We start from the raw sequence: 16,477 nt of genomic DNA, 5'->3' as shown, positions 1-16,477 counted from the left end.
TAGACTTCTTCTTCAAGATAACCGTTTAGGAATGCTGACTTCACGTCCATCTGAAAAATCTTCCATTGATTTTCAGCGGCAATTGCTGTAAGAAGTCTGATGGTGTCAACTCGTGCAACTGGAGCAAACACCTCATCATAGTCAATGCCATATCGCTGCTTGTAGCCTTTAGCCACCAGCCTCGCCTTGTATTTCTCCACTTCTCCATCCTGATTCATCTTGGTCTTGTAGACCCACTTGACACCAATTGCTTTGTGTCCTTCTGGAAGATCTGTGAGCTCCCAAATATCATTTTTCTTTATTACACCAATTTCCTCATCCATGGCTTTATTCCATTTGCTTTCTTCAGAAGCATCTTCAAATGTAACTGGATCACATTCAGCCATTAAACAAAATAGAGAATAATCAAAGGTTGTTTGTACCAGACTTGTTGCTTCATAGATATTATCAAGACTCCGCATCTTTCGTGGTGCTCCCCCTGAACTGTTGCTTCCTCCCGTGGATGGTGTCGATCTAAGAGTTTATTGATTTGGACTTGGTGGAGGAGTTTGATCATCATCTCTATCATCTTCAATGTTCTGGTTATCACCGTCATCGTCATCACCATTGAAAAATAAACCAGCAACTTTTCTTTCATCCTCGCTCCATCTCCAGTAATCTGGTTCATCGAACTCAACATCACGAGAAATGATTAATTTCTTCGTCAGGGGATTGTAGAGTCTGTACGCCTTGCTTCTTTTGTCATATCCGGTAAAAATACACTTTTCGCCTTTGTCATCCAGCTTCTTTCTTTTCTGATCAGGAATATGAGCATAAGCAATACACCCAAAAACTCTGAGATGTCCAACTGATGGTTTGCTTCCGCTCCATGCTTCATTCGGAGTTTTATTTCTGACACTTTTTGTTGGACAACGATTCAACAAATAAACTGCACATTGAACGGCTTCTGCCCAGAAAGTTCTTGGCAAGTGCTTTGCTTTCACCATACTCCTTGCCATGTCAAGAATTGTGCGGTTCTTCCTTCCTGCAACGCCATTTTGTTGAGGAGTATATGTTGTTGTCAACTGATGATTGATGCCATGTGCTATGCAAAAACTTTTGAACAAGTTTGAAGTATACTCGCCTCCTCTATCTGATCTAAGTGTCTTCAAATAATATCCACTTTGTTTTTCCGCCAGTACTTTGAACTCCTTGAATTTATCAAGAGCCTCCGATTTTTCTTTGATGATATACACCCAACTTTTCCTGCTAAGATCATCAATAAATGTTAGGTAATACCTATTACCTCCAAGTGATGAGATATCAAATGGACCAGCTATATCTGTATGAACTATCTCCAATGGCCTTCTGGCTCTCCACGATTTTCCAACGGGAAAGCTTTGTCTGTGTTGCTTCCCCTTGACACACGCTTCACACAAATTTTCTGATTCGTTGATTTCTGGCAAACCGTCCACCATCTTTGTTTTTGACAATAATTTTAAGCCAGAAAATCCAAGATGTCCATATCTCAAATGTCACAACCACGAGTCATTTTTAATGACCGACTTTAAGCACTTCTGCACATTCGTTTGCATATCAAGCGTAAACAAACGATTCTTTGACATCTCCACATTTGCAATCAATTCCCGAGCTTGATTTCTGATAATGAGGGAATTGTCCTGCATCTGTATATTATATCCTTTCTCCACAAGTTGGCCAAGACTGATAATATTATTTTTCAATGCAGGAATATAATAAACATCATTTATATATTTCTTTTCACCTTTCTTTGACATGATCGTGACAATACCTTTTCCTTTCACCGGAATCTTTAACGAGTCACCAAAAGTAACTTCTCCGCTGATGGTGTCATCTATCTCCGTGAATAATTCCTTGTGACCAGTCATGTGATTACTGGCCCCTGGGTCAATATACCAAACATTCTTCTTGCTTTCCTCGTCTCCTTTGTAAGTGAGGAACATAGCAGTGCCAACATCTTTGTCTTCTTTTGCTGCTGCAAAATGACTTCTTTCTTCCACCTTTAGTGCTCTACACTCATAACTGAAGTGACCAAATTTATTACAATTATAACATTGAAATTGAGACTTTTCACCTCGTTGTTGAAATCCGCCTCTTCCACGACCTCTGAAATTTTGACTACGACCAGATGGTTGATAACCTTCAGAATTCTGACCTCTGTTGAAAGACTGCCTTCCACGACCTCGTCCACCTCGGTAGCCACCTCTAAAGCCACTTCTGCCACGTGCGGAACTGCTACTGCCAGAACTGTCACCAATGGACACCTTACTTTGCAACGCCTTTTCCAAATGGCTTGCATCATCATACTGGTTCATCCGCTGCTCGTGAGCTTGAAGTGAACCTACGAGCTCATCAATGGAAATTGTGGACAAGTCCTTTGACTCCTCGATAGAAGTAACAACGTAATCATATTTTCTCGTCAACGAACGGAGTAATTTTTCCATCACCCGAACATCGTCGAGACTTTCACCATTTCTTTTCATCTCGTTTGTTACTGTTTTCAAACGCGTAACAAATTCACCAATATTTTCTAAATTCTTCATCTTTAAATTTTCGAACTCCCCGCATAGCACTTGGAGCCGCACCTTTTTTACTTTTCAACTCCTTGGAATGATTTTTGCAAAATCTCCCATGCTTGTTTTGCCGTTTTTGCTTCAGAAATTTTTTCAAAGGTTGATTCATCAACACCTTGAATAATTGTGTACAACGCCTTTTTATCTTTTTTCCGGATCTCCTTTAATGCCGTCTTCTCGGCATTTGGAAGCGTTGCTTCAGCGGTTGCATCAGCGGGCTCGTTGAACCCATTTTCGACAATTTCCCAATTATCGTAAGAACCGAGTAACACCTTCATTTGGATACTCTAATTCCCGTAATTTGTGGACGTCAATTTTGGAATGTTGGGTTGCACCATATTTGCCATTTTTCACGAACGCAACCTGGCTCGGATACCACTTGTTGGAAACGTAGATGGGCTTTACACAAAAATATTTCAATAATATTAATAAACCAGCACAATAATAGGAGATTACTTTTATTTCTTAATAATAGAAATACAACTTATACATATAAGTGTTTACACACACTGCAATCTTTTTCCTCTCACAAGTGCTTCAGCTCTTTTCTTTCTCTCTGTGAACCTCTTGGTGTTTTTCTTCTACTAGCACAGCACAACATCATGTACTATATATAGACCTCAACATTTACCATACATCATGGCATACATCATATAATTTATTATACACAAAGACTTTTTACCAGCCTACAAACTATGACTCTAATAACTACTTATATAGCTGGAGCTAGTTATATGCTTCATTTCCCATGCATGTGTACATGTTGGTGTTTGCTACCCTTCCTTCTCCTGTTCATATTTTAGCCATGTATTGTAGTTAGCATAGCCACCTTATTTCCTGGATTAATACATCTTGCATATAGTCCACAGGCTTTGACAATAGTATACAACATTAATCATCCAGCCTTAAATCTTAAATGTGTACAGCTGGTGCATGCATGTATGCTTTTATTTCTTTTATTCATATTACTCCTTCAGAGTTGTTTTGTTTGACCTAACTAGTTGCTGTTCGTGGATTTTAGGAAGTTTGTTTCCTTACTACTGCTTTATCTATATTCCACCCAATTGTTATTATTAATACCTTCAGGAGGAAGAGTTTGAATAATTCTAACAAGTTCTCCATACCAGCAAATCTTATTTTCTCTGTATCTTTCAATATTATAACCTAGTCCCTTCAGTTTGTAGGGGGGAGGGAAATTTCTTAGGATGGGTAAGACAATTTGTTGCAAAAGGAGGGAACACGATGGAGGTTCTTGATTCATGTCACTCAAATTGAACAAGTGGAATGATCAGATGTTGTGTGTCACAAGCATTGTGCGATCTTCAACGAGTGATGAGCCACGTAAGTGGCGTACGATGCTCGTGGGTGTACAGATGCCGAAAGAGAAGGAGAAAGCTAGCACCTACGGTAGTTGAAATCAAAATACTAATGTAAGGTTATTATGGTTTTGTAAGCTATTGTCATTTATATTAACATAATATATATATATTGTGTGATTTGGAGTTCAATAACATGTTCAAATTTGAGTTTGATTTTCGAATTTTAAAATTAGGGTTTATAACCCGTATGAATGTTCTTAATTGAAATTTGGGGGTTTTTTATTTTGGAATAGATTGATGTTGTGGTATAGTGGGTTGTGTTCTCTGTGAAATTTGCAATCCAGTCGTATAAGTTTCATGAATTAACGAGGTCTGTAGAGAAGGGAGTTGTGATTTTAAAGTTACGTCGAGTTCGCCGGAAACCGGCGAACTTCCGGGCCATTTTCCGGCCAACTCAGGGATTGTTAGGATGAATTGATTGCATGGTTGTGTTCCTGGTATTGTGTAGATATGTCCCGGCCAACTCGGTCTGTATATTCGATGTTTACTGGTTTATTGCGTAACTTTCAATCCGATAATCGGATTTGGGTAAAACGAAGGGTAAATAGGAGTATGTGTTGAATATAATCATATGAGTTGAATATTGATATATGCTTATGATATGTGAGCAGAAGAGGCAAGACGTAGGAAAGGGAAACAGGTAGTTGAGGAGTAAGATGATTGTGATTGGAAGTGAGTGCAGTGTAGTAAGCTAATACCAGACAAGTGTTCTGAACTTTCTCGAGATATTGTCGTGATTGATATTCCGGTTTTATATTGCAAGTGCTTTGAAGCACTGAATCCTAACCATGAATCCAACTATTGATCTTGAGCCGTAAACCTGATTCTTTCTAGACCATTGATTGTTGTATACCCAGATATGAACCACAGATATACGATACTACTCCACAAATACATATAAACTAAATACCATACACTAAATCGAGTTACCTACATACTCAAACCATTGTATTTTATGTTTTGAAAGACCAAATCCTTGAAACCCTGAAACATTGATTCATTGTTATCCAATTCTTTCATTACCTAGAATCCAAACTTTGAAAATGCTCTTTTGATATGTAGATTAAAACCATTTCATTATGGAACGTCAAATGTTGTTAATGATTCTGGTGATTGGGCGCAAAGATATCTAGTTAGGCATCTTATGCAAGTAACCAGATGAAGATGCAACAAGAAGAGACTATATATATTGTATGCAATTATGTCATCCGAAACCAAATCAAGTACAGTACTAATGGACTTACATTGACACAAATGCCAGTTATTCTCTTTGTCTTTCTCCATCTTCTTTCAGGAGTAACCCACAATATGACCCCATTCTCACCTACCCAGAATTATTTATACAAGTTAACTTAAAACATGGATGATTACAAAAGGGTGAATATTGTGTCGACATTCACCACAAGTTCATAACGTGGTGTCCACAAATATTCTTGCTTAAGAAGAAAAAGCTAATTTCTATTATCTTAATATAGGTTGATAGATAGCATTACTAAAATGATCAAATCATGTAATTAGGATTAAATCATTAAGCAATTGAATTCATAGGTGCTTAATGAATACATAAATAACATAGTTGGAGTACTTTTGAAGAATCTGAGGATTAGTCATTAGTATGATGACAAAGGGGTTGGTTTACAGACTAGCAAACTTATTTTTTGAAAGGCAAATAGGACTTGTAATTAGCAAAAGTAGGTTGAGTTGCACAGTTTAACTAACTAACTATAACTACTCTCCCAACCTACTTCACTGTTCATCTCTTTCTTTATCTCTCTCTCACTTCACCAAACTTGGGTGTCTTTTACATTTCCAACACTACAATCATTCTTGCTTGTTTATAAAGACTTGAGCACCCAATATAATCAACCCTTTTTTTTTACATAAACTTTAAAGAAGATCAACCTGCAATAGTTATTTTATTGTATGAGGTGATGAGAAATATTGTGGAAAGATTTGTACTTCTTCCTTTTTCTATGGGTTGCGTTTCCCGGTCAAGTATACAAGTTGGCAGTTCCCATCCGACAAAATCAAAGTCAGGATCAAATCCAGATGTTATTATAGGTATAATCTCTATTTCTGTAAGTGTGTATTTTTTTGTGTGTGTGCGCGGTTGCTCGTATTAATGTATTTAAATTTGGTTGGTCATTGATAAATATATCAAGGAAGACAAGAAGAGAGGTCATCAGAAGTAAAGATGAAGAATTCTTGGGGACTAGTCTCATTTCAGAAGCCTAACATCAATTTCGGAATACACAAACTGATCATCAGAAGTTTTAAGAATTTCTCCCAACTATTTGGTAAGCAAGAAAATCGTTCCACAGCTAGAGCTCATTGGTATGTGGTGAAGTACTAGGTTCCGCTAGAAATTGAGGTTTCATCAGGGAAACATATTTAAAATGTGTTCTTTTTCTAACTATGTTGACAACCTCAAAATTTTTGCAAAAATACCACAACTTCAAATGTTTCTTTCTTTTAAAAAATTGCGGTAATAAACCAATGCAAACATAAGTACATAATTTGCACGCTAAAAAACTTTAAAAATATATGCAGTTGATGTAATAGATTGATTCAAGCTGCGAAATAGAAGAGAGGTGCATTTTTTTCCTTTATATAGTTAAATTCTTATTAGTTGCAACGGTTGATGACTTTGCTTTGATCTACAGTGTACAAAGAAGAGATGGAAAAAGAAATGGAAATAGGGTTACCCACAGATGTAAAGCATGTTGGACACATAGGATGGGACGGATCCAACTCTTTGAAAAGTTGGGAAAATCTTAAAACACCTGAAATCATTGCCTTTTCCTCAGTTTCATTACAGCAGTTTGAGCTGGCAATGGCTGCACAAGTTGATCGTGCACCTTCAGCTGGTGACACATACTCTTAACACCACGATGATGTATTGATTATTATCATGTTGTACGAATATATGGTGTTATTGGTGCCACTTATGCATCAAGTATGATTAAAAGTCCCGCAAAGTGATTGCTTAATGTAGGAGATGAATTAATGAGTTTTCTGTATAGAAATTCAGATGAACAAGTTGTTTTTGATTACCTTAATGATACTTTCTCTGTGCTTCACATATTTTTAATGACAAGTTTTTGCCATGTCATATTTTTCTTGAAGAATGTCGCGTGAAATTATGGACTGGAGTTGAAGTGCTCCTTTATTAATGGGGTAAAGACTTTTGAGACTATCTATTGGCATCTAAGCAATGGGAAAACTATACTCTTAAGTTGAGAAAGTGGAAACTTTGAAGGAAAGGAGATTTCTTTTTATGTATTCTACATTTCTTGCAAAAAAAAACAGGAAAACGTGCAAAAAGCTGGTTTTGTACCGCTCAATTCAGTTGTGGAAGTGTATACTTCTTGTTTATATTTCTTAGAGAAAATTGCACTTTACACCCTTTTATTTTGTTTCAAAAACAAATGTGTATTAATAGTATTGGAAACTCAGTTTGCACCCCTCAACTTTAACCTGCCAATTCAGAAAGCACCCTTCGACGGTTATTATTAAAAAAGTAAGGGGTAAAATGAGAATTTCAGTAAAATATTAACTAAACTAATTTTTTCATTTTTCAGATTATATTAAAAATTAAATTTATTATTATAGCTATAAAATAATATCTTTAAATTTTTTGAATAATATTATATAGTTGAGTTTTGAATTTTCGTAATATTATTAATGCCAAAAATTATATAATTATATCAAAATTAAATTTAATATATATATATATATATATATTATATATTTAATTAAATGTAATTATTTCATTTTAAAGTGCATTTAATGAAAATATTCTGATCAATATTAATATTTAATATACAAGAAATCATGTTTATAAATATTTTAACTTATTTTTGAAATTCCAACTAAAATTTATTTACATTTTAAAATAAAGTTCCCTTTTTACCCCTTATTATTTAAATTATATTCTGCAAAAGGGTGCATACCGAATTAGTAAGTTGAAGTTGAGGGGTGCAAGTTGTATTTCCGAAAGTTCGGGTACAAAATTATTTTTTCAACTTTGTTTTTTGTTTGAGGGTGCAAAGTGCATTTATCTATATTTCTTATTGTATTTCGCAAATGCATGAAGAATATATACACAGAGCTATACTCCGTGAAAGGAAATTGAATATTCTATAATCAAATACAATTAATGCTGAATATTTTTTTTTGTTTTTTTGACTAATTTAGCTTATAACCTTACAAATGAATATCTGAAAGTTCTCAGATAAATTTTGGAATGAGTCAGGATCGAACCTGGAACGACAGAGGATATACCTTTACCACTTGCTATCCAACCGTGCTCATCAATTACTACTGAATATTTAGTTTGTACAAATCCCTAAGAATCAGTAACATACGCCTACATACAATTGTGCCAACACTCCCACTCAATTTGAACCTAAACCTTAGATATCTATCATATTCAACTTGTCCAATAATGTGTTAAATACGTTTGCAGAAGCAGATTTGGTTAACACGTCTGCCAATTGATCCTCTAAACGAACAAATGAAAAATGTATGACCTTTCTATCAAGATTCTCTTTTATACAATGACGATCAATTTTCACATGTTTTGTACAATCATGTTGAACATGATTATGAGCAATTTCAATAGCAGCTTTGTTGTCATAATACAAGTTCATTGGTTTCCGATACTTGATTCCTAAATCTTTTGATACATTTTTTTATCCATAATAACTCACACAATCCGTGAGCCATGCCTCGAAATTCTGCTTCTGCACTTGATCTCGCCACAACTTTCTGTTTCTTAATCCTCTAAGTGACTAAGTTCCCTCCTACAAATGTAAAATGGTCTGAGATAGAATGTCTAGTTGTCTGATCTCCTACCCAGTCTGAATCCGTGTATCCCTCGATATCAGGTCTTTCATTCTTCGAAAATAACAACCCTTTACCTGGATAGCTCTTTAGATATCTAAGGATTCGATATAAAGCATTCATATGTTCTGTAGTAAGTGCATGCATAAACTGACTTACAAAACCTACTACATAAGTTATATCCGGTCTCGTGTGCGACAAGTATATTAATCTTCCTACTATACGTTGATAACGATATTTGTTGGCTGGAACTTGTTTCTCATCTTCTCTGAGTTTGTGATTCATCTCTATCGGTGTATTTGCAGGTCGACAATTAAGCATTCCTGTTTAGTTAGGAGATCAAGCACATACTTTCTCTGCGACAATGAAATTCCATATTTAGACCTTGCAACATCAATCCCTAAAAAAAGTTAGAGGACCGAGATTCTTCATTTCAAACTTGGAGGACAAATATTTATCTAATGCTTTTATTTCATTCGAATCATTACCTTAATAATGATATCATCTACGTATATGATTAGAGCAGTTACCTGTCCTCCATTATTTTTTATACAAAAAGTATGATCTAAGTTACTGTTATACCCAAAATTTGGCATTGAATTGACTCGGGTCAAATGCGGATTAGTACGGTCAAACCCGGTATTGCGTTGTGGAAGGATAGGACGCGTCCAGGCACAGAGGACGCGCCTAAAGTTGAGTTGATGTTCTATGGTCTGGTGATGGCGAAGTTTGGGAGTGCATGACTGGGAAAGGACGCGCCCAATTGTTGTAGACGCGTCAATATTGGGAAAATTAATTGGTAAATGTGATCTTGTGGCAATGGAAGTTGGAGGATGCGCCTGTCCCCATTAGGACGCGTCTTGTGGTTGTGGCATGCTGTAGGGAGCGGTTAGTGAAGAAACAAGGTTGATTTATAAAGGTGAGGACGCGCCCAGAGTCGTAGGACGCGTCCTGTATTTGGTCAATACACTTTTGATGGTGACTTCAGGGCAAAGCTTGCATGGAGAGGAGTATTGGAGGTTATTTTTACAAACGAATTTGTTGCAGATACTCTTCGAAGAATTCCCTCCTTGAGACGGTCAAGGAGGGGGATGTCCGTGAAAAGCTTGAAGGCCTCCAGGGGTATGCCTGATGATTGAAGGCCTCTTCCTGTATTCAACGAGTGTCCTCGTTGGGGATGCGGGGTTAACTTTGGTGTGTGCTTTAGGAACTCTGTTCTTGTATTCAACGGGTGTCCTCGTTGGAGAACTTTGGAGTCATCCTGCACTTTGCACCCAAGAGTTTGGGATCACCTGTCCTGTTATCTGGTGGGTTATCCTCATTCGGGGGACAGGGATGCGTCCGGCACTTGGGGTGAACCGTGGCTATACCTGCGTCCGTAAATCAAGGGAGATAGCGGTAGCAGAGTGTTATCCTTGCGCAGGGAGATGCATTATCCGTGAAGTCCTGCGATTACGGACGAGCCTTGGGCCTTCGCGGTTGGGCCTCATAGTTGGACATTTCTAAAGCTAGCGGAAGACGGACTTCAGATGGGCTTCTATTGTACCTAGGATTAAGAAGTCTAAGCCCATTAGATTTCTTGTTCCACAAGAACTACGTCAGGCTTGATCCTTATATAAAGGGTATGTAGGCACATTGAGAGGGTAAGAAGTTGAGAGCTGATAAGAGAACCACCACTTACTCTGATCAATCTCAGCCTAAAACAACCACAAACCACCACACACCGCTTAATTTTCCGGTGAAGAACCACCATCACAGATCTTAGTTCCGGCGAGAAACCTCAATCTTTGTTGTTACCAGATTCCTCCGTCAACAAATTGGCGCTAGAAGGAGTAGGGGTGCTAATTAAGGTTGTAATCTTAGGAGGAAAAGATGTCTTATAATCGTGATGGAAGTTCTTATGATGGAAGTGACAGCAGATCTGAAGGAGAAGGCGGGGGAGGCTACACTCTCCATGAACCCTACGTTTCCAGAAACATGGCGGATCCACCAAGAGCTCCGGATGTGGGGGGACACCTCCGGTTCTCATCAGTAACGCTGATATCTTGGAGCAGTTGTATCGCATGGGGGACACTCTTAATAGTTTTCACTCAAGACTGAATACGGTGGCGCGTCGGAGAACGAGGAAAGGTCGTCGTTTTCCCCGTCACGACCATGCCGTAGGGAAAATACCAGTAGTTGAAGGAGATACCCAGGGCAGCGGAGAAAACCCACGAATCACTCCGCGGCGCTTGGAATATTCTGATGATGTAGAGTCTATTGTGGAGCTTGTCGATGAGGACACTGATGGTAGGGAAAGGCCTCACCATGGTAACCAGGTGGTGCCACACCCACATAGGTTTGGGCGTACGATGGACGAACGTCGTTGTGCGGAGAACACTCAGAATCAAGATGAAGAAGGAAGGGATCTTTCAACCTTGAAAAGAAGGCTTGACATAAGGTTGGAAGATGACGATTTGAGGATGTTGCTGGTAGAATGGCAAAAGGAAGGAAACGCTGGAGAAGCGAGGCCCCGTGACACAACGCATGTGCCCCCTGCATTCCAAAGGGATGACAGGGCACGACACCGCGAGCACGAGCGTACCCCTCTACGAGGAAGCCCCGGGAATTACTACCGGGGATATCAGAGGAATGGACGAGGAAGGATGGGATACCAATATGGAAGAACACCCTATAATGGTAGGAGAGATGGAGCACCCTCCGCGGAAGAAGCCCCTACCGTCATCCTTGTAGTTTCCCACAGTGCTACGAGTAATGGCTCCAAGGCGCGTCCTCACAACCAGGACGGTGGTCGAATTCAAGTAAGAATGCAAAATAATGATGAAATCCCGCGACAAGGTCAAGAGGAACCTCGCGTAAGGGAAAACGTTCAAAACCAAGATGGTAACATGCCACAGCCGCAGCCTCAGGGCGAGGGGCGGCGAGATCCACCGCTACACCCGGGGGTGATCAAGGGGAACTACAACAAGTCGCAGAGCAACCCCAACATCGTAATGTTCAAACCATTCCTGGAGTAGGGACATTTAATGTGAACGATTTCAAGAGGTTGCTCAACCATCTTGAGGGAGGAAGAGTAACGACGACTGCGCAAGCTCCTTCTCCTTTTGCTGCTGTTGTGAGGGAGGCGCAATTGCCTACAGGCTACAGGAACACAACCAATGACTTGCGTTTACATGGGAACTCTGATCCTGTGGAATTCCTGGGGCACTTTAACATTGAAATGGATGTATATCAAGTGCCTGATTTGGCTCGATGCCGTCTCCTGGCGGCCACTTTTAGAGAAGGCGCTCAGTAGTGGTTCCAAAAACTTGGTCCAGGTGTAATCACATCCTGGGAACAGATGAAAACTTTGTTTTTGACTCAATTTTAAGCTGTCGTGAAGTACACACCACCAGTTACCACACTGGCTAATGTGAAACAGAAGGAAGGAGAAAGTTTAACCTCATACTTCAAAAGGTTCAATGTAGAATCCACGTTGGTAAGGGGTGCAACTGATGAAACGCTGAAAATACTTCTTATAGCTGGACTGCGTGCGGGGACAGATTTCTGGAAGCACCTGCAAGGGAAGGACCCGGTGTCGTTAGCAGATGTGCTTGTGCAGGCGGAATCATTTAAGGCGATTGAGCAGTCGCTTACGGAAACAAAAAAGAATGAAAACACCCATAACTTCAAGGGGCGATCCAAGAGAAGAGATAGATCCTTGAGCCCAGATTATCGGCGGAATGCCAGAAGCCCCATTAGGGTGAACACCGTGAGCACGCGGAGAGAATGGAGCCCGCCATCGAACTATGAGAGAAGGGTTAGGAATTATACACCACTGGCAGCATCCATTGATCATATCTTTGAGGTAAATAAGGATAGAGGAATCTTCAAGAAACCTGACCGTCTAACTTCATGGCAGAGCAGAGACAAAAAAAAGTATTGTGATTACCATGAGTCTACCGGCCATGACACCCACGAGTGTCATCACCTAAAGGATGAAATTGAGGAATTGATCAAGGCTGGGTACCTGGGAGAATGGATTGACAAAGTGAAATGACGTAGGGGAAACGATGACAAGGGTAAGGATGAAAGACAGCCCCCACGGGCGGAAGATGTTGAAAAAACCGCAGAAGTTAAGTTTCAGAGGGCCGGCAGTATCAGGGCGATTTTTGGAGGACACCCTTTTGTTGGTGATAGTAATCGAGCATTGGAAAGAAACACGAGGGAGGCGCAACATCCGCCGCTCACCAACATTCACAGCTTGGAAGACAGACCTCCGAAGATCTTTAAGGGAGAGTCCGCTAACATTACATTCAAGGAAAAAGAATCAAGGTGGGTGCATCATCCCCACAACGATGCGCTTGTGATTACCATGCTTATTGGGGCAATGAATGTACATCGAGTCTTCTTGAATAATGGGAGTTCTGCGAACATCTCATACTACAGCACGTACAAAAAATTGGGTTTCCCGGATAGTGACATGTATTTTGAAGATGCATACGTCTATGGCTTTACTGGAGAAGCAGTGAGAGTTATGGGTTCGGTTAGGCTTCCCGTCACACTCGGGGAAGGAGCTTTATCGGTCACTCAAATGATAGACTTCAAAGTGTTGGATCAAGGTTCCGCGTACAATGTTTTGGTCGGTAGACCTTGGTTACGAGCGTTCAGGGTGATAACCTCGATACATCACTTGATGATAAAGTTCCCAAAACCAAACGGGGTAGGCAGTCTGAGAGGGTCGCAATATGAGTCACGCGACTGCTATCACAAGGCTGTTAAAGAATTCTGCAGAAGAAGGTACGAGGGAAAGGGTCTACCGTTTGAGGGTACAGAGGACATTCATACAAAACCAAGTGGAGAGGTTCATGCCCACTATTTCGTAGAAGGCCCCGAAGAAGAAAAAACCTATATCACTGGGAACTCTGTTTGTACGCTGGGGAATGTTTCGAGGATCCGTAGCGTGGAAGAAGTAGTAGTGAACAATGTAGAGGAGATCATGCAGAAGGAGGTTAATGGGGAAAAATTGGAAGGAAAAAGTGAGATTTTGCAAGGTCTCGTAAATAACTTCAAGGTGGATGCTCCTCAAAAGGAGGACGCGCCCTTGAAGAATAAAAATGGAATTGAGGTTGATGCTCCTCCAAATGAGGACGCGCCCTATTCACCTGCGTTGCACAAAACTATGTCTTGTGTTGAGGTAGATGCTCCCACTCATGGGAACGCGCCCTCAGATACAAAAGTGGAAGTCGAGGACCCCCGAGACTTTGATTTCGATTTGGATCCCAGGATCCCTATGCTCGCCGAAAAGACGGGATTGGCCGAAGACACAATATCTGTTCCGGTTGATAAAGATGACCCGAACAAGGTTTTGAAAGTGAGATCCCAGTTAGATGATGAAACGAGGGGAAGTGTTACCCGCTTCTTAATTACAAATCTTGATGTCTGCGCATGGAGTCATTCAGACATGGTAGGAATCGACCCCAAGGTAATGTGTCACCGGTTGAATATCTTCCCGAATTGTACGGGTATACGTAAAAAACGCCGCCCGGTGAGTGGGGAAAGGGCGATAACATTAAAAGAAGAAGTAGACTGGTTGTTGGAGGTGGGACAAATTAAAGAATCGTTCTACCCCGAATGGCTTGCAAATCCAGTGCTTGTGAAAAAGCCGAACGGGAAGTGGAGGACATGTGTGGATTTCACAGATCTCAATAAGGCCTATCCAAAGGATAACTTCCCGCTCCCAAGAATTGATCAGTTGGTTGACGCGACAGCAGGGCATACATTGTTGAGTTTTATGGATGCATACTCCGGTTACAATCAAATTCCGATGTATGGCCCTAATCAAGAACATACATCATTCATCACTGATAGGGGTTATACTGTTATATAGGAATGTCGTTTGGTTTGATCAATGCTGGCACAACCTACCAGCGGTTGGTAAACATGATGTTCAAAAACCAAATTGGGAGAACCATGGAGGTGTACGTGGATGATATGCTGGTAAAGTCCAAGATATCGAATGATCATATCAAACACTTGATGGACATATTTAATATTCTAAGGAAGTTTCGCATGAAGCTGAATCCACAAAAGTGTGTGTTCGGCGTAGAGTCGGGCAAGTTTCTCGGGTTCATCGCCAACCATAGGGGAATTGAGGCCAACCCTGCAAAGATCAAGGCACTGTTAGATATGAAATCGCCCACCAATGTGAGGCAAGTGCAAAGTTTAACTGGAAGAATTACCGTGCTAAATCGGTTTGTTTCCAAATCTTCTGACAGATGCAAAGAGTTTCTCAAGGTGATTAAGTTAGCAGGGAAAGACTTTGTATGGACATCAGAATGCGAAGAGGCTTTCAAAAGAATCAAGGAGCAACTGGGAAACCCTCCCATGCTGTCAAAACCATTAGATGGAGAATCTCTAGTACTGTACCTCGCAGTGTCTGAATATTCAATCAGCGCAGTTCTGGTAAGATAGGAAGATGGGCAGCAGTCACCAGTGTACTACGTGAGCAAGCGGTTGCACGACGCTGAAACTCGCTATACAAGCATGGAGAAGTTGGTTTATGCCCTGATTCTTGAATCAAGAAAATTGCGGCCATATTTCCAAGCCCATAGAATTGAAGTCCATACGGCATACCCGCTACGACAGGTCCTTCAAAAACCAGAGTCATCAGGAAGAATGCTGAAGTGGGATGTGGAGTTGGGACTGTTTAATTTGGAATATGTGCCCCGGACAGCGATTAAAGGGCAAACCTTAGCTGATTTCTTGTTGGAATTTGATTCTGAAGTTGATGGCAAAGCTTTGGTGACGCTACATCCTCCTCATGTTGAGGAGTCTTTGGAGGAATTTCCACATCCCTGGTGGATCTTGCATGTGGATGGGGCAGTTAACAATGGAGGAGCATGTGCAGGTATAGTACTTGTGCCTCCAGAAGGCCACCATCTGATGAGCGCAATTCATTTCAAGTTTTATGCAACAAATAATGATGCGGAGTATGAAGCATTGATTAATGGCCTAAAGATCGCTTTGGAAATGGGGGTGCGAAACCTAATTGTAAGGAGTGACTCAGAGCTGGTGGTGAATCAGGTGAACGGGGGATTTCAAGCGCGATGCCCACGAACAGAATTATACTTGAGATGCACACAGCGCCTGATTGGAATGTTCAAAGAAGTTAGGTTGGAATGTGTTCCACGGGAGAAGAACAGTAACGCGGATGCTCTAGCAAAAATGGGGTCGCAACAAGAGGCTGTGTTGTTAGGATCCATCCCCCTTGAAATCCAGGAGATTCCTAGTATCCCAGAGATAGAAATTATTCAAGTGGATGAAGCTCCCAAGGAAACATGGATGACGCCTATTCTGGCCTACATTCACAAAGGAGCACTCCCTGAGGATAAGTTTAAGGCTCGTCGACTCCGCTATCAGGCTACAAGGTATGTGATATATGACGAACTTCTGTACAAGAGAGGGTTCAATCAGCCGCTGCTTAGATGTGTTGACGAAGAAGAAGGAAATTACATCTTAAGGGAAGTACATGAAGGAATCTGTGGCAATCACTCGGGGGGTAGCTCGTTGGCGATGAAAGTTTTGCGCCAAGGGTATTATTGACCTACAATGAAAGAGGATGCTACAAATTTTTTCAGGGCATGCGATCACTGCCAGCGCTTTGCAAACTACTCGTCTATG

At 40.5% G+C, this 16,477-nt stretch overlaps 2 protein-coding genes across 2 annotated transcripts; one reads left to right on the top strand and one right to left on the bottom strand.

Annotated features, from left to right (window-relative positions):
• Positions 1 to 1,533: 1,533 nt before the first annotated feature.
• On the bottom strand, positions 1,534 to 2,561 carry LOC141660103 (uncharacterized). The gene is made up of 3 exons (XM_074467065.1): positions 2,093 to 2,561; positions 1,790 to 1,993; positions 1,534 to 1,556 (listed from the first exon to the last, which is right to left on the bottom strand). The coding sequence occupies exons 1-3, from the start codon at positions 2,559 to 2,561 to the stop codon at positions 1,534 to 1,536; spliced, it is 696 nt and encodes a 231-aa protein (XP_074323166.1).
• A 3,237-nt stretch (positions 2,562 to 5,798) lies between these two features.
• On the top strand, positions 5,799 to 7,029 carry LOC141661381 (CRIB domain-containing protein RIC4-like). The gene is made up of 3 exons (XM_074468386.1): positions 5,799 to 6,031; positions 6,133 to 6,267; positions 6,634 to 7,029. The coding sequence occupies exons 1-3, from the start codon at positions 5,902 to 5,904 to the stop codon at positions 6,852 to 6,854; spliced, it is 486 nt and encodes a 161-aa protein (XP_074324487.1). The 5' UTR covers positions 5,799 to 5,901; the 3' UTR covers positions 6,855 to 7,029.
• The last annotated feature ends 9,448 nt before the right edge of the window (positions 7,030 to 16,477 follow it).

This window comes from Apium graveolens, chromosome 5, assembly GCF_009905375.1.
Source record: "Apium graveolens cultivar Ventura chromosome 5, ASM990537v1, whole genome shotgun sequence".
Taxonomy (NCBI): domain Eukaryota; kingdom Viridiplantae; phylum Streptophyta; class Magnoliopsida; order Apiales; family Apiaceae; genus Apium; species Apium graveolens.
This window is presented reverse-complemented; position numbering and strand designations above follow the sequence as displayed.